This window comes from Engraulis encrasicolus, chromosome 9 (genome assembly GCF_034702125.1).
Source record: "Engraulis encrasicolus isolate BLACKSEA-1 chromosome 9, IST_EnEncr_1.0, whole genome shotgun sequence".
In the NCBI taxonomy this organism is placed as follows: Eukaryota; Metazoa; Chordata; class Actinopteri; order Clupeiformes; family Engraulidae; genus Engraulis; species Engraulis encrasicolus.
In genome coordinates this window covers 46,172,424-46,196,833 of record NC_085865.1, presented here as the reverse complement: position 1 = coordinate 46,196,833, position 24,410 = coordinate 46,172,424, and the positions used below count along the sequence as shown (strand labels likewise).

Genomic DNA, 24,410 nt, shown 5'->3' with positions numbered 1-24,410 from the left:
GAAATCAAACACTGTTTGATATTTGCGACTGGAAATAGAATGTTGGGCATTGTCTCGGTGGTTGCGAGCAGGGATAAGACTGACAGTTGTGATTCTCTTCTAATGTGCGGTGCACCCTGACGTCAAAATCGGACACACAATTGGGAGTCCTGTAGTTTGAGCCTGGCTTAAGACTAGTCCTCCTAATTTAAAGTTACTTAATGCTCTGTGGACTTTATCTATTTACATCTCTGCCAGATGAATACCCTACTAAAAATTATACCACAGATAAAGGTCTACATATTCACATTATGAAAATAAAAATAAAGTTTTCATGTGGAGCAGGAGAGTTAAACTTACTGCAGTGGTCATTTAACCCAGCAAACACTATATGATAGGCTACCTAAGAAATAAATAATACAGACTGAATGTTCCGGTAATGCCATTATCAACCTATGGAACAAAATCAAAATTGAAATGAAAATGTCTCTCTCTCTCTCTCTCTCTCTCTCTCTCTCTCTCAAAATAGAACTTTTGGTCATTGCAAAAGTTGTGCTTTTTGAAGATGTTACCTTCAAAATTATACCCACTGTGCATGTTTTAAAAAGTGCTATTTACCTGAATAGGTGAGCTTCCACTTCAAACGAGTAACGCACATCTTCCATTGAGTGTCACCAGGGTCTTTTATTCAGCTACAAAATCCTCCTGTATAATTAGAAAGGGAGAAATACCCTGTAAGGACTCTGCACTACATTTCTAAATGCAATACAATTTTAGTTTTAGAGCATCCTTTTATATTATCCACCATATCTTAGCCTACATAACACCATGTTTTAGACTACTAACATTTAAGATGAAAAAAATCCATACGTAACTGGGGGGAGTGATTAAGAATCACAGAGCCATTATTTTGCTTTCTCGGAGAGATTCTCAGTGAGGTGGCCATCTACTGAAAGTAGCAGCAAGTCTCCTTCGAGTAGCTCAAAGTGATGCTTCTGGCCAGTGGACTTAGAGGAGGAGCCTGGACCCAGGGGAGGAGCCTGTTTCCTGGAACAGCTGCAGTGGTCAGGGGCCCTGAAGGAGATGACAAGATGACATGCACCACCCAAGGACAGATTAATGCATGGGCCTACTGGGTCTAGGCCCAGGGGCTCAAGAGTCAAAGGGGCCCTGAAGCCCAAGCCTCTATATTTCCATTCTCATATTGCGTTAAAATCGCTTTTAACAACTAAAGTATATTTTCAAAATGTTCTCAGAGGACTATGCCCCACACCAACAACATAGACTTTCACATCTGGCCTAAAACCCTGAATTGTTTGTACACTAAGGGCACTCATTGAGTGGGGCCTTTCTTGTCGTCTGACCCAGGGGCCATGGAATCATAATCCCAACACCCCAACACTGCCCACCCCCCTCCTCATTTCTCTCAACTCCACATACATGCAACCTGCCAGCCAGGGTTGCAGTAGTTTGGGGGAATGTATTTAAGTAATGTGGGACACAAATGCTAATAGGACACTGTATTCCTCAATTAGAGTGGAACATTAAGTGGTCTTTGTTCAGTTCTTAACCGTATTCCTGACCATAGTGGACATCTTAAAATATCAAGAATATTTTATTGAAATCTGTATGTAGCATGATTGATTAATAATAATCACAATACATACAAGGCAACCTGATACAAAATGAATGTTCCCAGACAACTCTGTTTCTCCGAAATCAGAATAAGACTGTATTCATCCTGAGATGTGTTTTATGTGCTTCAAGTCCATCTGTTGCAAGTTTACATGTAAAAGTTCTGTGTGTGTGTCTAGCTGGTATTCAGCAAGAATTTCACAGGGTTATCTTTGTACTCAAGGACAAATAGAAGGAGGCGACAGTGTCTAAGGTTTGTGCGTCACTTAGTTAGCAACTTGAGGGACAGAAACACCCCCCCCCCCCCATCCCAGAGTGGCCCTCTTTTTTACAGTACATAGGGCACTCTTCAAATAGTGTTTTTCAGGCCGACCAGAATGGAGCCGGTGCCATTGCCTGCACCAGTTACGTTTGCTCATCTGCGAACTGCCTATGTTCATACCGGGCTTTTTCTGCACGTCACTGTGTTACCCGGATGAACCTGCTGACGGCCACGTTGTCGTCATGGTTCACGGAGAAAAAACAAGTCTTTTGCGGTTGGCATTGCGAACCAACTTACCAGTTCGCCAACGCTAATTTCTGTGGCGTGAACACAACGGGCGGTTCGCGATTAGGTGCGGGAACGGGCACCCGCACGGTTGTCATTCGGCCTGAATGTGCCCAAAGAGATTGCACCTGACACATTGGGCCTCTCTCCACTAAATATATATTGTTAATGGAGAGTAAACTGGTCCACTTCGAAAAGACTAGGCCAGGGATGACTGGAGCACTCGGATACTTTTTAGTTATTTTATTGTGGTGCAAATATTAAGACTTTCTGTTAGCACCACAATAAAATAACTAAAAAGTATTCGAGTGCTCCAGTCATCCCTGGCCTAGTCTTTTCGAAGTGGACCAGTTTACTTTCCATTTTCTACCGTCCTGGACTGGAAGCACCAAGAAGGTTAGAGCACAAGTGACTTCCCTTTTATATATTGTTAATTATTATTAAGTTTAAATGTATAAATAATTGACATAAAATATGTGTTTGATAGAGAAATATGTGATGCCATAGTATAATATAAAACATAATGACACTTCCTGAAAATGGCCTAAGAATTTGTGTCAGCACTTTTTATGGAAGCAATAATTAAATTTTTGAAAGCATATCTGACAGCATTTAATAGTATTGAAGACAAATGCAAAATATACAAGATTATAGCTATAAGGCTAATTTCCATCTTTTGTCGCCCTAAACAAATAAAAACATCTATTGCACAACTATATTATAAAAATCATAGGTTATTTTCAATTATGGTTGTTAGATGAAAGTTTTAGAAGTAACTCTGAATTGTCAGCAGCAATCACCTTGTATGTCTTACATCATGTATAATAGTGTCATGACACAGTCATATATATAAGTCATAAACATTATGTCCATGTCATAAACATTTCATGACTGTTGGCCTTAAGTGACATTCTTTGCCATAACCAAATGTCACTTCAGGTCAACAGTCATAACATGTCTATGACATGGACATAATGTTTATGGCACGTGCATAACTGTGCCTTGACACTATTATGACACTGCAATGACATGCATATGGCACCGGCGTCAAGTAAAGTGTTACCGAAAATTAGTATAGGCCTTTTATGTCTTGTCACTCGTTTCTTGAATTGGCTGTTCTCAGTAAACAATTCACTTAATTGCTTCAATACAGAGATTACACCTTGACAGTTTAAATTGTTGTCAATACGCTGAACTTCTTTCGCTTTTATGATTTTACTCCAGTGATTGAGATACACGACTGATCAACAGTTGTGTTCCACCTCACTGAGCACAACAGCCATACAACATATCTTCAACTCAAATTCACTTATGTGGTTTCAAATGTAAGGCCATGTTGGGAGGTCATAAGGTCACATTTTCACAGAAGCAAGCCACTCAATCACAGCCTGATGCACGAGCCACTTTCACTCTCTAGCTGGAGTGAAATTAAATTGAGTGAAGGTGGTACTTTTAAAGTTATGTAGAGATAAGAGCAAAAGTCAAGTTACAGTATAACACAGTAAGCACAGTTTTTTCCCTACATCAAACAGTACGTAAAAGACAGTATCGTATTAGCTTTGCGTCTCAAAAATAACCCTTTCCATTCCTTTGTCAATAAACCTTGAAAATTCCTAATTTTATTGCCACTTCTCTGTCTCTAGCCACAGTAACAGGATATGCTCAGGATATCAGCTTTACATACTGTGGATCACAAAAACAACTGAACAACTAAAGCATTTGTTCACAAGGTTCAAGCCCCTGTCAGTATGTTTGCACAAGCTTCAGAAACCTGCAAATCCTCCCGTGCCAATAATATCAATTGTTCAACTGGAGAAGATGGTTGCTGTGCACCCAGCGAAGGGTGCTGATGGCTCAAGGTCTCTGGACAGCTGTTGCTGGTCCCTATGGGGTCACAAAGGGTGGTGGAATGGCATTCGTAACTTCTCACATCTTGCTAATTAAGGATGTGTGAGTATGGAGACTGAGGATCGCTCAGCCTTGGAAGTGCAAGGTCATCTTTTGGCACGTCATGCACACGCAGGGGCGCTGACAGTTTTTGGACAAAGTCATCTGAAAGGGCCCACTAGCCCAATAGATACAATATAATGAGGACCCAATTCTGCTAACCCCTTGTCGGCACCCCTGTGCACACGCATGTGTGCATTTTAAAGTCGCAGCATTAACACATTGTGGGAGGCTTGGTGCTTTCCTTAGTGTGTAACAGCTTTCTTGACCCCCAAAGACAAGTCACTTCTGAGGTCAAGACCTTATATAGGCCTTTGGGCTCAACACCTTTTTATTATCTTGTCTGCAAACAGCTTTACAACTGTCACTAGATTTACAGGATTAGACAGTTCATCAGTGAGATTCCCAGTAAACTTAACGTTTTCATAACGTTATTCATAACCGAGTGACGGACGTTTTTCTTGTCTGAATGATGAATGTTTTTACTTATAACTTAATATGTTTCAGTATCAATTAATCAATTAATTAATAATCAACTAATTCATTGACCCAATATTTCAATGTAGACTTGATTTAACAGCATTTCAGCTAACATCATGCCCATAAAAATACATGTTGCCGATGATGTGATCCATTTGTAAACTAATTATGAAATTCTTTCTCATCTCATGTATGACTTAAATGCGACATTTCTTGAAATTGTGCTTTAAGTAAGGGTTAACGTTCGGCGAGAAGGTCGCTACCGTGGAATAGCAGCACGACAGAGAGAATCTTTAGACCCCGACGCGGAGCGGAGGGGTCTTGTTCTCTCTGAAGTGCTGCTATTCCACAAAGCGACCGACTCGCCGAAAGTTAACCCGCTTACTATATGGATTCACTTAAATGATTCACACATGGCGGGGACATTTCTTTAGGCCTATTTAATGTTAAGATCGTTGCTGCGCAAAACAAAACAGTGCCGTTGTGGAACACCGCTAGGCAACAGCTAGGTAGCCAGGACAACAGGTGTTGTCTATCACAGCAGCTGATTAGAGTCTTGTTGAAAAGTCGCTTTAGCAGTGAAAAGTCTTGTTGTCATTGACAGCGGTCTGTTATAGACCAACCCGTCCGTTATCGAAAAATAACAGACGTGCGAACGTTGGGGAGCCCCGTTGAAATGAATGGAGCATTCGACCGATGACGTCACACCATATAATAATGCACGAGTAACAATGGCATACAGTCTGTGTTTGAATATTAAAGCAACAGTTGTGGTGATGAGAGGGCAGCTGCTGTACAGACTCCCAGGGGGGTGTGAAGGTCTCGTGTCAAGTGCATCAATATGAGTACAGTACAGTCACTCACGGAGGAACCTGAGCTGAATTTCACAGAGTTATCTCTGTCCTCAAGGAAACAATGTCGTGCCACTGAGATGCTGAGAAGGGCCATGACTTGAGGGGGACGTGAACAGAAAGGTGACAATACATCAGGGACCCCCATGCTCTGACCTTGCTTTGGTCTACAAAAGTTGACAGCTGTAGCTTTGTTAAATTTGATAAGTGTTTAAAGGGCACATAAAATGTAGTTTCTCTCACTTGTTTCGGTGTCAGCAATGTGACTGTGCATTTATCATTAACAATCACAGATCAAGGTTTGCAGGAAAATAATTAAGATATTGGGTAACACTTTATTTTAATGGTTGACTATTACAGTGGCTCTACCACATTATGTACAGTGTAATAACCAGTGTAACAATATTTAATACCATGTAATAGCAGTGTAATAGCATGTACCAACCCTAACCTTTACTCTAACACCAAGATGTAAGTACAAAATTGGTATTACATGGTATTAAATATTGTTACACTAGTTATTACACTTTACATAATGTGGTAGATCCACTGCAATAGTGAACCATTAAAATAAAGTGATACCAGATATTGTTTTATTTAATCATCAATTGTCATGTACAACAACAAGTAGATACATTGTTCATTTTAAATTATATATATATATATAAATGAATCATATATATATAAACGAAAAACCTTTTTAAAAAAATGGGTAAAAGAAGAAATATAAAGAAGTTAAAAAAGAAATAAAAAGAAATTTAAAAACAATTCTTACAGAAAGACATACAGGCTTGCAGATTACGTGTTCTGAAACGTCATTTGACTGTGTGCCAGTAGAGATTCATTGAGCATAGTGCAATAGGTCAGCATGTTGTTCTTGGCTATGGGAATGTCAGAAGAAGGATTTTAAAATAGTGCACAGGCTGAGAGTTCCATCTGACAATAGCAAACTCCTAGATATGGTCTGGGGTCCAGGTGTTGATGCTGCTGCCCTGTCCTGCTGTCCTCTCCCCCAACTGAATTTGCGTTTACACTTGCTCCTGTCTGTGTCAATCACTATATCATTTTCAAATTCCATATATGTCTGGATTGGAGCATCTCTTTAGCCATTCAGAGGTTTTCCTATTATAAAATATGGGGAGAGCGGGGCCAACTTGATGCTCACCTCCATATTGGGATCGACTCTCCCCTATAAAAGAAGCAAATCATTAGTGGCTTTCAGTCGTGGTGGTGGACACAGCATAGACCAACCCAGAGGTAAGCTGACATCTACATGATACTGAGGGTCTACCAGGCAGGTAGCTGACAAATAGGTAGGATAAGAAACAAGTGGATGAAGGCTAGAATAATTAATGAAAATAATCAAGTAAATCTGCAAATTAACACAAACGATAAATAGAGAGAGAGACAGATGAAGTCAGCCTATGTAATTAATTAAATATTGAATGGGTCATCAAAAGTATCAAACACCATTCAGACATACCGCATGGTGGCATTGTATCTCATCAGGGACCAGAGAAACAGACACAATTTGTGCATATTGCAGTGGGGAAAGAACAATGCTGGGCTACTCAACACCGAGCTGAGAATACTACTGCATGTGTTTGATCTTGCCACTGCATCTTCTCTATTCACTTCCAGAAGTAACATCAAATCAACATTGTACATTCGAAGGTTGACTCAAACGAGGTGAGATTCACATGCTAAAAATAACTACAAATCCAAATTGGTGCAGGGTAGGCTATAGAATATAGAATGGGGTGTAGTACAGTATATTTTTATACATATTTTATTACAATTCAATGTCATTTGCATTTGCTGTGAGAGGTAAATGTTGTTACCTTTTCTTAACTTGAGGCAATAGTTAAATTAGAGGGACTTCTACATATACAGTATATGCACATTTTTCTTTAGAGAATTTTATACCTAGCCCAATTTTCACAATATACAGTATATACTAATGTTAGCCTGACTACAAGCACCTGGTAACTCACTTGTACTGACTTAAATATTGTCAAGGAGTCAGGACACACAACTATAACCTCTTAAAGCTATTGAAAAACAAATTGTTTGGTAATATGCTACCTGTGTTAGATGGTTATCATGCTTCAGGAAAAAAAATCATAAGTACCTACAAAATGACTGCAGGGAAAATGTCTGTAATGTAAAATGTCTGTCCCACCATTGTGACTTTCCTTCGTTTTCAAAGTCTGAAACATGGGGGACGCATTAATGGAGGAGTATGGGGCAGCAGCTCAGTTTCTGAGGAAATCAGATATGGAGCGTCTGGAGGCCCAGACTCGCCCCTTTGACATCAAGAGGGCCTGCTTTGTGGTGGACCCTGAGGTTGAGTACGTGAAGGGGATGATCCAAGCCAGAGAGGGGGACAGAGTCTGTGTTGAAACTGAGTTTGGAAAGGTATGAAATGCATTTGTAGTGTACCTGTAAGTTTGTCGCCGTTTTAGAACTGAGGTATCTGCTGAGTAACAATGCTGTGAGTGGGTACAATAAAACTTTTTTTAACAAAATAAGTGCCCTAGCAGGAACTGAAACTGAGTTTGGAAAGGTACTGCACTAACATATCTGTCTTTAAAATTAGTTAGCCCTCACTAAACACGTCTACTCCATAGAGCCCTCGACTCTGCCCCCCAACATCTCTGTCTTTAATCATAACAGTATGACTTGGACCTTGCTCAGTTACTTTTGTGTATGTCATGATGCTGTCCCTACTGTATTCATTGTAAGATCTTGTTCACTTTCTTTGGACTTACCATATGTAGATTTCATAGACATTTGAACTTCTAGGATGTACAGCAAATAATGTTTCGCAGAGGTGAAAAAGAACAGAAATTTCAATATGCATATCCATTCTCTAGCCAGCTAGGCCACTGACAACGCTCCCCCCCCTCATCCCCACCACCATATCTGCGACTGAACATTCCACCTGCACTACTACATCTGTGACTGAACTTTCAACCTGCACTAACTCAAAACATACACATGCACACACACACACACACACACACACACACACACACACACACACACACACACACACACACACACACACACACACACACACACACACACACACACACACACACACACACACACACACACACACACACACACACACACACACAAGCACACTGCACTTTCTGCACTAAACCCAAACATACACACACTGACACACAACTCATACTCACACACATACACACACACACACACACACACACATACACAGGTACACACACACAGACGCACACCGCACTTTCTACCTGCACTAAACACACACACACACACACACACACACACACACACACACACACACACACACACACACACACACACGCACACGCACACGCACACAAAACACATACAAACACACACACACACACACATACTGCTGCTGGTGTATTTAATAAAAACCTTTTTTAATTATTTATTTCTTCAAATGCTACTATTGCTATGTCAGAACGCTATAAAGGACTTTTAGAAAAAGCACAACAAAATACCTCCTCTTAATGTATGTTCTCTACAAGTCTTCTGTTGTCCAGTCTTGCACTTTAAATGTCTGTATGAGCAATGTCTACGTCCATACTGTCTATGTCCATGTATGAGTACTGTCTATGTCTATACTGTCTATGTCCTTACCTAGATTAGTCTATGTCTGCATGGGAGAGCAAGAAACGCAATTTCAAATTCTTTGTATGACCAGTGCATGTAAAGAAATTGACAATAAACTTGACTTGAACTTGAACTTGAACATTTTCTTCCATAGACCGTCACCGTGAAAGAAACTGATGTACACCCCCAGAACCCGCCAAAGTTCGATAAAATTGAGGACATGGCAATGTTCACCTTCCTGCATGAGCCTGCTGTGCTGTTTAACCTCAAAGAGCGTTATGCAGCCTGGATGATCTACGTGAGTAGAAAAATCTAAATTCAACGACAGTTTGACATACTGACCAAAACAACTGACAAAGATGACTTACGGTATGTTGGACTTAATAAAATTGCTCATAATGAATCTGTCTTTACATGTCTTTACAGACCTACTCTGGGTTGTTCTGTGTCACTGTCAATCCCTACAAGTGGTTGCCAGTGTACAATCAGGAAGTTGTTGTTGCCTACAGAGGCAAGAAGAGGACTGAAGCTCCTCCACACATTTTCTCCATCTCTGACAATGCTTACCAATACATGCTGTCAGGTATAACTTTATATTGAAAATCAGTTTTAAATTGAATATAAAAACACTATTTAACAATTATTGGTAAACAAAGCCACAGGTTCCAGGCACTGTAGAACATATCCAGACGAAGAAGGGAATACGTTTACTTATATGAATATGTTTACTTACTTTTATTAGAAGTGGCACTAAAAATGCCAAAATGTTTTGCCCTGATGAAGACCATTTGTGGTCGAAACATGTTGGCATTCAGGAGCCTGTTCTAATAAAGGCTTTTTAAACAAATTCACTTCTTCCTGTGGATATACTCTGGAGTGCCTGGTGCCTTTTGCTTTGTTTATTGTGGATTTCCCTACCCCAAGAGCACCACTTTGGATTTGTTTTACAACACCTCAGCACCAGGTTGAATTCTCTTTTTACTTAGAAAATAATAATTATATTATTAAAATTCTGTATGTTTTGCTTACAGACAGAGAGAACCAGTCTGTCCTCATCACGTGAGTACTGTTTAAACACATACAGTATGATGATGCTTTATAATTCACATTGAATGTTAAGTCATTAATCTTGACAGACTTCTTTGTGAAGAAAATTCAACATGTCAATTTTGACTCTTAGTGGAGAATCTGGTGCTGGAAAGACTGTTAACACCAAAAGAGTGATCCAGTACTTTGCCAGCATTGCAGCAACCTCTGGAAAGAAGAGCAAGGAGGATGAGAAAAAGGTAAATTAAGTTCTTTAATATGCATCAATATGCAACTGTTAAACACCCAAGTCAGATGATGAATAACTTACATCTGAAAAACCTTGCATAAAACTTTTTTGCCTCTTGTACAGATAAGTCTTGGTGTGAGCCATCTTCACTGTGCCTATAATAGGTCCTCTAAATAACTTGTTTCTGTCATCTAGGGTACCCTGGAGGATCAAATCATCCAGTGCAACCCTGCCCTGGAGGCCTTTGGTAATGCAAAGACCATCAGGAATGACAATTCATCCCGATTCGTAAGCCATCCGATGACTTTCAATTTGATTTCATCTAAACACTCGCACTTCTTTACATTTGTTTTCATTTATATGAGTGATCTGTTCATGCTAGGGTAAATTCATCCGTATCAACTTTGGAGTCAGTGGCAAGCTGTCCTCAGCAAATATTGAAACTTGTACATTTTTATGCTCAAATATTTACCTTAACATGTGTGATTACCTCAGATAAGACCCAAATGTTAAATTGCACGTCTGATCTCCCAGATGTGCTTGACCTTGTCATCAGTTATGCTGGGTGGAGATTATACTGAAGTAAGGGATATTTACTTTTGTGTTTCCCAGGGTAAATTCATCAGAATTCATTTCGCTGCTAGTGGCAAACTTGCCTCTGCTGATATCGAAACATGTAAGTGCCTCACCCAAAATAGAAATAGTGTGTTACATTTTTTTTCTCTCAAATATTTGGTACACCATGCAAACCCTTGGGCTTTGTTTGAATAATTCTCATTTTACAGATCTGCTGGAGAAGTCCCGTGTCACTTATCAGCTCAAGGCTGAGAGAGATTACCACATCTTCTACCAGATCCTCTCTCAGAGGAAACCAGAACTGCTAGGTATGACCTATGTTATTATTGTTGCCATCTTTGTTATATTTGTGTTTGAAAAAATCTCTCAATAAATCCATTCCCTGTCCCTTCATCACTGGGTCAACCACACTATTGTGTCGAAACAGACATGGGCAGTGTACATGTACTCAGCCCTTGGCTTCATGCCACTGCCAATGCCTAGGCTCACAACCCCAAACACTGGGGAAGATATCCATTACCAAAACCCCTCCCACGTGTCATATTGCTTAATTCCTCTGCCATTTCTTCTGCTGTGGTCTTTTTTTAAAGAGATGCTACTGGTCACAAACAACCCCTATGATTACGCCTTCATCTCCCAAGGAGAGATTCAAGTAACATCTATTAATGATGGGGATGAACTGCAAGCAACTGATGTCAGTATACTGAGCTTATACCACATATTTGCCAAGCTTTCCCAAGTTTTGATGTCTACGTTTGTGTAATTTGAGTGATACGCATGTGTATGATTGCTTACAGGATGCTTTTGATGTGCTGGGCTTCACCCAAGAGGAGAAGAACGGCATTTACAAGCTGACTGGTGCCATTATGCATTTTGGCAACACAAAGTTCAAGCAGAAGCAGAGAGAGGAGCAGGCAGAGGCTGATGGAACTGAAGGTACCAATTCTAAATTCAAATATGACACCTTCACAGCAATAACTTGTGGCACCCATGTGTTATAGACCATGTCTTAATATTAGAATTACTGTAAATCATTTGAGAAATAAATGGAACATCATCTCTCTTTCCAGATATTGACAAATATTCATACCTCATGGGCCTGAATTCTGCTGACCTCATCAAGGCGTTGTGCCACCCAAGGGTCAAAGTAGGAAACGAGTGGGTCACCAAGGGACAAAGTGTCCAGCAGGTAGAATGCTGCATGTTTACCAAAAGTTAATTTAACACCACAAAGGTTTTGTTTTACCTGAAGAGATCACCCGCCAATTAATTTAAAGGGACACTGTGTGAGATTTTCAGTTGTTTATTTCCAGAATTCATGCTGCCAATTCACTAATGTTAATTTATCTTTTTCATGAATACTTACCACCAGCATCAAAGTCTACGTATTCATTATGACTGGACACTGTGTGAGATTTTTAGTTGTTTAACTAATTTTTAGTTGTTTATTTCCAGAATTCATGCTGCCAATTCACTAATGTTACCTTTTCCATGAATACTTACCACCAGCATCAAAGTCTAAGTATTCATTATGACTGGAAAAATTGCACTTTTCATACATGAAAAGGGGGATCTTCTCCATGGTCCGGCATTTTGAATTTCCAAAAATAGCCTGTACTTGGACCATACTAGAAAATATTTGTTTAATACTTACTAAACTTTCATGTAAAGATCAAATTTGGCAATAGGCAGCCCAATTTCAATAAGCAGCATAGTTACAGTACCTTTTTTGAGCATTTCCTGCACAGTGTCCCTTTAAGGGTAGTTTTACATGGAATACCGTAATGGAATACATACAGTGAGTAGGCTATATGGTCATGTTTTTTTGTTTTTTTTTACTATAGCTATTCATGTCTTCAATTATTATCTTAGGTGTACTACTCTATTGGTGCACTGTCCAAGTCAGTGTATGAAAAGATGTTCTTGTGGATGGTGGTGAGAATCAACCAACAATTGGACACCAAACAACCTCGTCAGTACTTCATTGGTGTGCTGGATATTGCTGGATTTGAGATCTTTGATGTAAGTTTTGAAGATAAAATTATTATTTTTTTAAAATCCAACATTGCGGTACCCGGTTACACAAACACAGTAAAGATGAAGATGACTCTTTAACTTCTTTCAGTTCAACACCTTTGAGCAACTGTGCATCAACTTCACTAATGAGAAGCTGCAGCAGTTCTTCAACCACCACATGTTTGTGTTGGAGCAAGAGGAATACAAGAAAGAGGGGATTCATTGGGAGTTCATTGACTTTGGCATGGACTTGGCTGCCTGCATTGAACTCATTGAAAAAGTAAGCACTTGATTTCTTCAATTTGTAGCCCCTATATGTAGATGGGTTCACAGGTGGCCCATTCACTGAAAAAGCTCAACTACATCATAACAACATTGCTATGACGTCACACAGAGTCTTGTGTAAGAGAGTAAGACTTGGTCATTACCATTTGACAATAAGGTTCAAACACAAAGTTCTGCACAAAGGTGCTAATTAGGTTGCAGGCCATAGGGAGTAAAATGTTTTGCTGTTTTGTCTTCCTTTTAGCCCATGGGTATCATGTCCATCCTTGAAGAGGAGTGCATGTTCCCCAAGGCCAGTGATGCCACATTTAAGGCCAAGCTTTATGACAACCACTTGGGCAAAAACAACTGCTTCCAGAAGCCGAGAATTGTCAAGGGGAGACCAGAGGCTCATTTTTCCCTGGTTCACTATGCTGGCACTGTTGACTACAACATTGGAAACTGGCTGGTGAAGAACAAGGACCCCCTCAATGAGACTGTGGTTGGTCTCTACCAGAAATCAACTGTTAAGCTTTTGTCTAACCTGTTTGCTGGATATGCTGGGGCTGACTCTGGTAAGTAAATTCTCCATTAAGTCAAGTCAAGTGATTTTTATTCGTCACATACATTTTACATATAGTGAAATTAAGAAGGGATCATTGGCTCTACATATTTACATTTACATTAATAATAATAAAAAACAACATATGCAAATAAAAGAGTATATGTAAATAAGTTCAAATCTGGCAAAAGCTCATAACTAGTTTACACAAAGGTACTTGCAGTTGTACTGTCCAAAATGACAATGATGTCCATTTAATTGTGTCTAAAATAATCCAAGCTTATCAAACTATGATCTGTACTGCTTTCGCAGCTCAAGAGGGTGGTGGAAAGGGGGGCAAGGACGGTGGTGGTAAGAAGAAGAAAGGATCTTCTTTCCAGACTGTGTCAGCCCTGCACAGAGTTAGTATTTATTTCTAAGCACACTACTCATAGTAGCCACTTGTAAACAAATCCATATCTAAATGTGAAATAAATATTCTACTACAGGAGAACCTGAACAAGCTGATGACCAACCTGAGGTCAACTCACCCCCACTTTGTGCGCTGCATCATCCCCAACGAGTCCAAGACTCCTGGGGCTATGGAGAATCCATTGGTCATGCACCAGCTGCGCTGTAACGGTGTGCTGGAAGGCATCAGAATCTGCAGAAAGGGCTTCCCCAACAGGATCCAGTATGGAGATTTTAAACAGAGGTGGGGTAAATGTTAAATTAGTTAGCCCCCATTATCAAAGACACATCACAAACCATTAAAATACAATTATTTCTGTTGAATTTTAGATACCGTATCCTCAACCCAAATGCCATCCCAGAGGGACAGTTTATGGACAACAAGAAGGCTGCAGAAAAACTGCTGGGCACCTTGGACATAGACCATGAACAGTACAAGCTGGGACATACTAAGGTAAATGAATATTTGCGCTGACATGTTGGACAGTTGATTTGCTCTCTGAACCTGCATGTTACATACATCCTTTGAGAGCTGAGGGTCAGAAGAGATGGTAATCTGTTCCATGTTTGATATGTGTCAGGTGTTCTTCAAGGCTGGTCTGCTAGGAGTTCTTGAAGAGATGAGAGACGATCGTCTTGCTCTCATCATCACTGGTATTCAGGCTAGGGCACGTGGAGAACTAGCTAGGATTGAGTTCCAGAAAATTGTGGAACGAAGGTGAGAAAATCTGCTGAGCAGAATTGAAAAAAAAACTGTATACAAATATTGCTGACATGAATACTTGTTAAGTTCAATTATGTTGCCGAGATACACTGCTGGTAATCCACTGGAACGTGCGTGCATTCATGCCTGTCAAGAATTGGCCAAATATTTGACTACCTAGAAATGGCAAACGACATATGGCATATGCATTTAAGAGGCATTATTTTACCTCTACACTTGTACTTATTTATACTAAATCATTTCAGAGATTCCCTTCTTATTATTCAATGGAACGTGCGTGCATTTATGGGTGTCAAGAATTGGCCCTGGATGAAGATGTACTTCAAGATCAAGCCCCTGCTGAAATCAGCTGAGGCTGAGAAGGAGATGGCCAACATGAAGGAAGAATTCATTAAACTGAAGGAGGCCTATGCTAAATCTGAAGCCCGGAGAAAAGAGCTTGAGGAGAAAATGGTTTCAGTTCTCCAAGAGAAGAATGACCTACAGCTTCAAGTTCAAACAGTAAGTAGGGCTATCATTTATGCAAGGTACCTCACACCCCGCTGTACATTTGTAAAGGCAATCTTCTCTAGCATCTTCTTCAGATTTTGTTAATGAAATACCACTTATTATTACAGGAACAAGACAGTCTCTGTGATGCTGAGGAGCGGTGTGAGGGTTTGATTAAGAACAAGATTCAACTTGAGGCCAAAGCCAAAGAGTTGACTGAGAGACTTGAAGATGAGGAGGAGATGAATGCAGAGCTGACTGGTAAGAAGAGGAAGTTAGAAGACGAGTGCTCTGAGCTCAAGAAAGACATTGATGACTTGGAGCTCACACTTGCTAAAGTGGAAAAAGAGAAACATGCCACTGAAAATAAGGTAGGTGGAAAACAAAATGGGTGCAATGTAATGGAATGAATGCCACCAACATGGCATGTTCCAATATTTCTTGCTGTATCACCTTAGGTTAAAAACCTGACTGAGGAGATGGCAGCTCTTGATGAAATCATTGCCAAGCTGACCAAGGAGAAGAAAGCTCTTCAAGAGGCTCACCAGCAAACGCTGGATGACCTTCAGAGTGAAGAAGACAAAGTCAACACTCTGACCAAGGCCAAAACCAAGCTGGAGCAGCAGGTTGATGATGTAAGCAACCAAAAATGAGTATTCAAAATATTAGGTGTATCAGAACATTTATGTTGCTATTTAATTCTCTCAAAATACCTTAACGACCCCTGGAGCAGAAACAGAACACAAAACACATTTCATGTCTAATCACTGAAATCTTAATCAACACAGACTAATAATTTGTCTTCTTGGTTTACCTTTTCAGCTTGAGGGATCTCTTGAGCAAGAGAAGAAGCTTCGTATGGACCTCGAGAGAGCCAAGAGAAAGCTTGAGGGTGACTTAAAGTTAACTCAGGAGAATATAATGGACCTAGAGAATGACAAACAACAGATGGAAGAGAGGCTGAAGAAGTATGTATTAAGAATAGTATCAAGTTCAATGCAATTCAATTGTGTTTCAATTCAATATCATCAATATTACAGTATATCACGAAAGTGAATACACCCCTCACAGTTTTGCAGATTTTTGAGTATATCTTTTCAGAGGAAAGCATTACAGAAATGTAACTTTGACACAATGATTAGTGACCTTTTAACAACATATTTAACCACTTAAATTTCTTGTTCACTCAGAAAAAAACAAAATACAGCCATTAATGTTTGAACATGTACTCACAAAAGTGAGTACACCCCCAGATTAAAATCCGGTAGAGAAGGGGCTATGTTGGCTCGAATCGTCTCGAAATGAAACAAAATGAAAAGGGATGACAAGGGAGGTCATCAGTGTGCGTTTCAACCTTTCTTTGCATTGAACTTTTAAATTTTGAGTCGGCAACTGGCTTAAATAGATTGGTGTGAGATTTGACTGCAATCCTATGGAGAATATCATGATCTGCTTCAGTAGTCACAGTGCATGTTGACATGCATGTTTCTTTTAGGTGTATTTCAGATTGCCAATGTTGACAGCATTCATGCATCCCCAAACCATGTCAGTCCCACTACCATGCTTGGCTTATGAGAGGATACACCATTTTTGTAAAACTCACTTGTTTACCACCACACATGCTTGACACCATCTAAAGCAAATTTGTTTATCTTGGTCTCTTCAGATCACACGACATGGTTCTAGTGATCCATATCCTTGGTCTGTTCATCTCTCTTGAGACCAAGACAAACAAATTTGCTTTAGATGGTGTCAAGCATGTGTGGTGGTGAACAAGTGAGTTTTACAAAAATGGTGTATCCTCTCATAAGCCAAGCATGGTAGTGGGACTGACATGGTTTGGGGATGCATGAATGCTGTCAACATTGGCAATCTGAAATACACCTAAAAGAAACATGCATGTCAACATGTACTGTGACTACTGAAGCAGATCATGATATTCTCCATAGGATTGCAGTCAAATCTCACACCAATCTATTTAAGCCAGTTGCAGACTCAAAATTTAAAAGTTCAATGCAAAGAAAGGTTGAAACGCACACTGATGACCTCCCTTGTCATCCCTTTTCATTTTGTTTCATTTCGAGACGATTCGAGCCAACATAGCCCCTTCTCTACCGGATTTTAATCTGGGGGTGTACTCACTTTTGTGAGTACATGTTCAAACATTAATGGCTGTATTTTGTTTTTTTCTGAGTGAACAAGAAATTTAAGCGGTTAAATATGTTGTTAAAAGGTCACTAATCATTGTGTCAAAGTTACATTTCTGTAATGCTTTCCTATGAAAAGATATACTCAAAAATCTGCAAAACTGTGAGGGGTGTATTCACTTTCGTGATATACTGTACATAAATACTGGTCATTCTTCCTTCAGTGAGAATTTTAAACCCAGAGAGTATGCATGAAATATACATCATTCAAGGCAGAAAAACCCTACAAAATTACAGTAAGGCGTAATTGTACTGGGTTCACAGATTTGCTGTGTTTTTAAAACAGGAAAGACTTTGAGATCAGTCAGCTTAATAGCAAAATTGAAGATGAGCAAGCCATGGCAGCCCAGCTTCAGAAGAAACTGAAGGAGCTTCAGGTAACTGGGACTAAGTTGACCAGAAAGAGCATTCCAGTATAAAAACTTGTAAAATGGGCTAACCATGTTTTATATGAGCATGAGATAAAAATGTAAATGTTGTTTTACATAGGCCCGCATTGAAGAGCTTGAGGAAGAGCTGGAAGCTGAGCGAGCTGCCCGAGCCAAAGTGGAGAAGCAGCGAGCTGACCTGGCCAGAGAGCTGGAGGAGATCAGTGAGAGACTGGAGGAGGCCGGAGGTGCCACTGCAGCCCAGATTGAAATGAACAAGAAGAGGGAGGCTGAGTTTCAGAAGCTGCGTAGAGACCTTGAAGAGTCCACTCTGCAACATGAGGCAACTGCTTCCACACTGAGAAAGAAGCACGCCGATAGCGTAGCTGACCTTGGTGAGCAGATTGATAACCTTCAGAGAGTGAAACAGAAGCTCGAGAAGGAGAAAAGTGAACTCCGCCTGGAGCTGGATGATGTTGTTTCCAACATGGAGCAAGTTGCTAAGAACAAGGTAAAAAGCTAAATCTTCAATTGTTAACACATTTAATACCAGCCGTTTTTTGGAATTTAGCTGTAGACTCCCAGCTAATTTCATCATTTTTTGTCATTTTTTGAACAGCCACCGAATATTTTGTCTTCCACCCACAGACACATGTCAGGGTTTGTTCGAAAGCCCAAAAACTCAGCTGTCTGTATATAGCTTATTCCATTGTGAAGTTATTCCACTTTAAGCGACCACTGGATTAGGTAAAAACAGTGTTTTTCAACATTCAAACTGAGATAAAGCCTTTTTTGTCACGGGTGCGCTCTGACTCTCTGAGTTTAAATTGCGGGTCTAAATGCATTTTCACGCCCGAAGAACAACTCCAGTAGTTTCCAAGTAAACTATTTCGATGCAAAAATCACCTGGTCAGGCTATTGTTCAGAGTCACATCATCTGAAATGGTAGCTAGCTAATGTCACTTGACTGGCAGTTTTCGTTCTGTAGATAAAAGTAGACCTGCCAAAGTACTCACCCAAAATTAGGTTACTTCCTGCTGTGTTGCATGCTGTTTTTCATTACAACCTTCCATTTTACACCTATCTTGATGGCAGCAAAACTCCTTATCCTTCCATCATATGTTTAGGAATAGGCTAGCTAGCAGGACATGTTTTGATGCTCTAGGAAGTAAATGGAGACGTGACGTGACGTGATCAGGAAGTGGTTTGATTCGCTATAATAAAACTCAAATACTGTGTGTAATAAAATGCACAGATGATGCAATATTCAGATCGTGAGTTTTGACTTTGTAGGTGTTTTCATGATCTTTGCCAGTTCTGTTCATCACATTATTACGAAAATCACACAGAATGTGCATTAGAATGTGTAGATTCAGAATCCAATTTTTTTTTTTTTTTTAACGTAAAAATGTTATTTTACGGTTTTGGGAGCCAATGCATGGGAGGTAAAATGTATTTTTACGCGACTTGGTTGTGAATGTGTTAATAACATTCAGAACACTGTATGAAAGAGAATTATGGTTCCCATGTATCATTCATGGAAATGCAGTACAGCAGTGAAAATTCAGGCCCTTAAATCATGAATGTGGTCAGGATGGTTGTCTAACGGTCATCCATTTTCCCAAAGACACTCAAATAAAATGTTAATGTTTTGCTATTACTATTACTATTCAAGGCAAACTTGGAGAAGATGTGCAGGACTTTGGAGGATCAGATGACTGAATACAGAACCAAGTTTGAAGAAGGCCAACGCAGCATCAATGACTTCACCATGCAAAAAGCTAAACTTCAAACTGAAAATGGTACTTTCATTCTATTGAATATGTGTCATAAGATGATGTATTTTGATGACTCTTTACTCTTGAATATTAAAAATGACAACCTTAATGATTTTTATCAAAAAGGTGAGCTGTCTCGGCAGCTGGAGGAGAAAGACTCTCTTGTCTCTCAGCTAACTAGAGGCAAGCAGTCATACACCCAGCAGATTGAAGACCTTAAGAGACAATTGGAGGAGGAAGTCAAGGTTTGATCAAATTAGTTTTTCTTTGTTATTAATGCAATGGCACTTGTGATGGGTCTATTAACATGTTTCATATGATCATAACTTTCTCTCAGGCTAAAAATGCCCTAGCCCATGCAGTGCAGTCTGCTCGCCATGACTCTGACCTCCTAAGAGAGCAATATGAGGAGGAGCAGGAGGCCAAGGCTGAGCTGCAGCGCAGTCTCTCGAAGGCTAACTCTGAAGTGGCTCAGTGGAGAACCAAGTACGAGACTGATGCCATCCAGAGGACTGAGGAGTTGGAAGATTCCAAGTAAGAGTCCCCCAAACCTAAACTATGTTACAGACAGAAGTATGAAGTGGTTCCTGATTCTGATTAACACGAGACACTGATTTTCTGCTATCCAGGAAGAAGCTGGCTCAGCGTCTGCAAGATGCAGAGGAAGCTGTGGAAGCTGTCAATGCCAAATGCTCCTCCCTGGAGAAAACTAAGCATAGACTGCAAAATGAGATTGAAGATCTCATGGTAGATGTGGAGCGGTCCAATTCCGCTGCAAATGCCCTGGACAAGAAGCAAAGAAACTTTGATAAGGTTAGGATGTTTTTTTGCATTGTATATGATCATGTATAATTTAAGGTAAACATTTAATAGCAACTTTTTATATCTAAATTTTAATTAACTCGTCAGAAACTAACAATCCTACTTTAACCCAGGTCCTGGCTGAGTGGAAGCAAAAATACGAGGAGTCCCAGACTGAGTTGGAGGGCTCCCAGAAAGAGGCCAGATCTCTTGGCACTGAGCTCTTTAAACTGAAGAACTCATATGAAGAATCTCTGGATCACTTGGAGACTATGAAGAGGGAGAACAAAAACTTGCAAGGTCTCTGAAAATTCACATTATTTTTTCATTAATTTTTTTTGTCTATACATTACCGCACCCTTACAGTCCATCATGCAATTAATATTACCATTTTCTCTCTACAGAGGAGATTTCTGATCTCACTGAGCAACTTGGTGAGACCGGAAAGAGCATCCATGAACTTGAAAAATCCAGAAAGACCCTTGAGCAAGAAAAATCTGAGATTCAGACTGCTTTGGAGGAAGCAGAGGTACATACATGCAAGTTTAAATTGGACAACTGCTGTACTTTTATTATAACTGTAGATTCCAGGATGTGAACTCAATGACAAAGTGTAGCAATGTAACAATTCTATCCCTTCATTTCAATAGGGCTCCCTAGAGCATGAGGAGGGGAAGATCCTTAGAGCTCAGCTGGAGTTCAATCAAGTCAAAGCTGATATTGAACGTAAGCTTGCTGAGAAGGATGAGGAGATGGAGCAGGCAAAGAGGAACCAGACGAGAGTGGTTGACACCCTGCAGAGCTCCCTGGAGTCTGAGACTCGCAGCAGGAATGAGGCTCTCAGAGTGAAAAAGAAGATGGAGGGAGACCTCAATGAGATGGAGATCCAGCTTAGCCAAGCCAACAGGCAGGCAGCTGAGGCTCAAAAGCAACTCAAGGGTCTCCATGGGCATCTGAAGGTTCATAACAATAAGACATTAGAACTTTTAACAGATGCATTTTAAGTCTGACTTATATTTCAAATTGACCTGTGTACCGGCATTCTTTACAGGATTCTCAACTGCACCTGGATGAATCCCAACGTGCTAATGATGATCTCAAAGAGAACATTGCCATTGTGGAGAGACGCAACAATCTGTTGCAGGCTGAACTGGATGAGCTGAGATCCTTGGTGGAGCAGACTGAGAGAGGCAGGAAATTGGCTGAACAGGAGCTGCTTGATGTCAGCGAAAGAGTGCAGCTGCTCCACTCTCAGGTATAAAACTAGCTATACTTTAATACTCTGTCATCATAGTTCTGAAATACAGAGAAATAAGAAGAAAAAGAAGAAGAAACATAATGATCAATATTATTTCTCACACAGAACACCAGCCTTTTGAATCAAAAGAAGAAGCTGGAGGGTGATACAAACCAGCTGCAGAATGAGGTGGAGGAGGCTGTAGGAGAGTCCAGGAATGCTGAGGAGAAAGCCAAGAAGGCCATCACTGATGCTGCTATGATGGCAGAGGAGCTGAAGAAGGAGCAGGACACCAGTGCTCACCTGGAGCGAATGAAGAAGAACATGGAGCAAACCATAAAGGACCTGCAGCACCGCCTGGATGAAGCTGAGCAAATCGCCATGAAGGGTGGCAAGAAGCAGATCCAGAAGTTGGAGTCAAGGGTGAGTGCATTAATTTTGTCCATTTACATAGCATAGGCCACTGACATGTAGCTGATATAGCGAAAAACTTAATCTCATTTCATACATTAGCAAGAAGAAAAGTACTTTTTATGTGTCCTCATCTGATTTTGAATTTGCATCAAGGTGAGGGAATTGGAGACTGAGGTGGAGATGGAGCAGCGCAAAGCCACTGACTCTGTCAAAGGAATCCGTAAATATGAGCGTCGCATCAAGGAGCTCACCTACCAGGTATGGTAATTTACACAACGCACTGTTAAAACAAAATATTTTATGTTCACAGAATGGTGTTGAGAATGCTTACACTACTTTCTCACCTCTTTCTGTCAGACTGAGGAGGACAAGAAGAATCTGCATCGTCTTCAGGATCTGGTTGACAAGCTGCAGCTGAAGGTCAAATCCTACAAGAGATCAGCAGAGGAGGCTGTAAGTAATTCATTGATTGCCACTGACTTTCATCACATACATAGTGGGCAGTTCCGTCATTTTGTGACTTTTTTCCGCCTCCTTTCAGGAAGAGCAGGCCAACAGCAACTTGACCAAGTTCCGCAAGCTGCAGCATGAGCTGGATGAGGCTGAGGAGAGAGCTGACATAGCTGAGTCTCAGGTCAACAAGATTAGAGCCAAGAGCCGTGATGCAGGTGGCAAGGTAAGAAGCAACCATGTTTAGATGTGTCCACGCATCTCTGTATGAGGCTTTGTCCGTCGGCCCGTCCGTCGGTCCATGACAAGTTTTCCAATTGTAATTTCCTCCAGTGCCCACAAGGCGGCAGAGTTGAGTTTTGGCCTGGAGCTAATGCGCGCAAGCCAAAACGTCTATTATATGTTAGCAAACCGGCTAGGACGCATCTGTTGTCCACCTGCCGGACTTGTTCAAATAAAACTCAATACCAAATAGCAGGGCCGGATTAATGCATAGGCTAGATATGGCTGCAGCCTATGGGCCCCCACCTGCCAGGGGGGCCCTGATTTGGGGGAATCAATAATTGTAGAATTGTGACAAGATATGGAATGGAAACCCAAGAGACTCACAAGTAAAATCAAAATCCACTATCATGAAAGACAACACCTTGTGAAATGATAGGTAAAAAAACACTTTGATGACATATAAGAATTAGTGGAGTGTTTTAGGGTGATTTGTTATTATGTTTGTGATTTTCTTCTTCTTTTCCCCTCTATCACAGAAAGGACACGATGAAGAGTAAAACCCTGATGGTAGACTTGTCTGACAAATCCTTGTTTGCTGTGTTGTAGTATCACTCAAAGTCCGAATGCATTCTAGAGTATGTCAATAAAAGCAACTGAAAAGACATTCTGTTGTCTGTATATTTCCTACCAAAATGCTGACATATTACATGGATGTGTTACCAGTAATAATGGACAACAAGGGAAAAAATGGCGTATATTTTTTTCTCATTTTATCTATCTGAATTAGTGGCTGAGACAGACAGACAGACACACACACACACACACACACACACACACACACACACACACACACACACACACACACACACACACACACACACACACACACACACACACACACACACACACACATCCTATCCATGTGTATTCCCATTAACTCTTATTGTAATACAATCAAGGAATACTGAACGGTTCCCAAACCAAACCCATCCCTAACCTGGCTTGACAAGAACAAAATAGACAAGAAAAACAAAATGAACATAATTCACTTAGTGGGAACTCAATGTATTCCCCACAAACCAAAGACACAGACACACAGACACACAGACATAGCAAAACACGCAGGGAATAAAACTTGTTAGCGCAGTGCTTAAGTGGGGTGTGCTTCTCGAAATAGTTGAACTTACTGGGTTGCAATGCAATTTCCCATAGGCAACCAACAAAGCTGCTAATTGGTTAACAGTGACACTTTCGAAGTTGCCTAACATAGGATCTGTTAGTGGAACAGAAAACTGCCCAAATACCCCAGAATAGTTCACTTTGGTATGCAAGCATGAAAATTGGCATACATATTCATTAATATGCACTCTTTCAACAGAGGGCGTTGTCCAAGCAAAAATCCAAGATGGCCGCCATTTTTTCAAGATGGCCACCTCTCCAATTGTAAATAAGGCCAAAAATAGTTCACTTTGTTATGCAAGCATGGAAATTGGCACACATGTTCTTT

At 40.4% G+C, this 24,410-nt stretch overlaps 1 protein-coding gene and 1 long non-coding RNA gene across 4 annotated transcripts; one reads left to right on the top strand and one right to left on the bottom strand.

The window, feature by feature from the left end:
* Window positions 1-602: 602 nt before the first annotated feature.
* LOC134455909 (uncharacterized) lies at window positions 603-16,326 on the bottom strand. Of its 2 annotated transcripts, XR_010036202.1 has the most exons (4): window positions 16,238-16,326; window positions 14,291-14,403; window positions 855-1,053; window positions 603-684 (listed from the first exon to the last, which is right to left on the bottom strand). It is a non-coding gene; the product is annotated as an uncharacterized LOC134455909 (long non-coding RNA). The 2 variants fall into 2 exon arrangements; XR_010036201.1 differs by having other exon boundaries at window positions 603-1,053.
* On the top strand, window positions 6,234-23,522 carry LOC134455891 (myosin-6-like). Of its 2 annotated transcripts, XM_063207246.1 has the most exons (39): window positions 6,234-6,696; window positions 7,081-7,128; window positions 7,649-7,857; window positions 9,221-9,364; window positions 9,493-9,649; window positions 10,098-10,125; window positions 10,247-10,352; window positions 10,538-10,630; window positions 10,955-11,018; window positions 11,128-11,226; window positions 11,509-11,612; window positions 11,716-11,854; window positions 11,989-12,107; window positions 12,791-12,940; window positions 13,044-13,214; window positions 13,464-13,773; window positions 14,073-14,161; window positions 14,249-14,454; window positions 14,541-14,664; window positions 14,792-14,928; window positions 15,180-15,435; window positions 15,552-15,794; window positions 15,882-16,058; window positions 16,246-16,391; window positions 17,917-18,007; window positions 18,120-18,509; window positions 19,674-19,800; window positions 19,903-20,021; window positions 20,114-20,310; window positions 20,406-20,589; window positions 20,712-20,877; window positions 20,982-21,106; window positions 21,228-21,536; window positions 21,629-21,832; window positions 21,941-22,237; window positions 22,382-22,486; window positions 22,586-22,681; window positions 22,770-22,904; window positions 23,440-23,522. In XM_063207246.1, the coding sequence occupies exons 3-39, from the start codon at window positions 7,657-7,659 to the stop codon at window positions 23,458-23,460; spliced, it is 5,829 nt and encodes a 1,942-aa protein (XP_063063316.1). In that variant the 5' UTR covers window positions 6,234-6,696; window positions 7,081-7,128; window positions 7,649-7,656; the 3' UTR covers window positions 23,461-23,522. The 2 variants fall into 2 exon arrangements, with proteins under 2 accessions (XP_063063316.1, XP_063063317.1); XM_063207247.1 differs by having other exon boundaries at window positions 7,081-7,857.
* The last annotated feature ends 888 nt before the right edge of the window (window positions 23,523-24,410 follow it).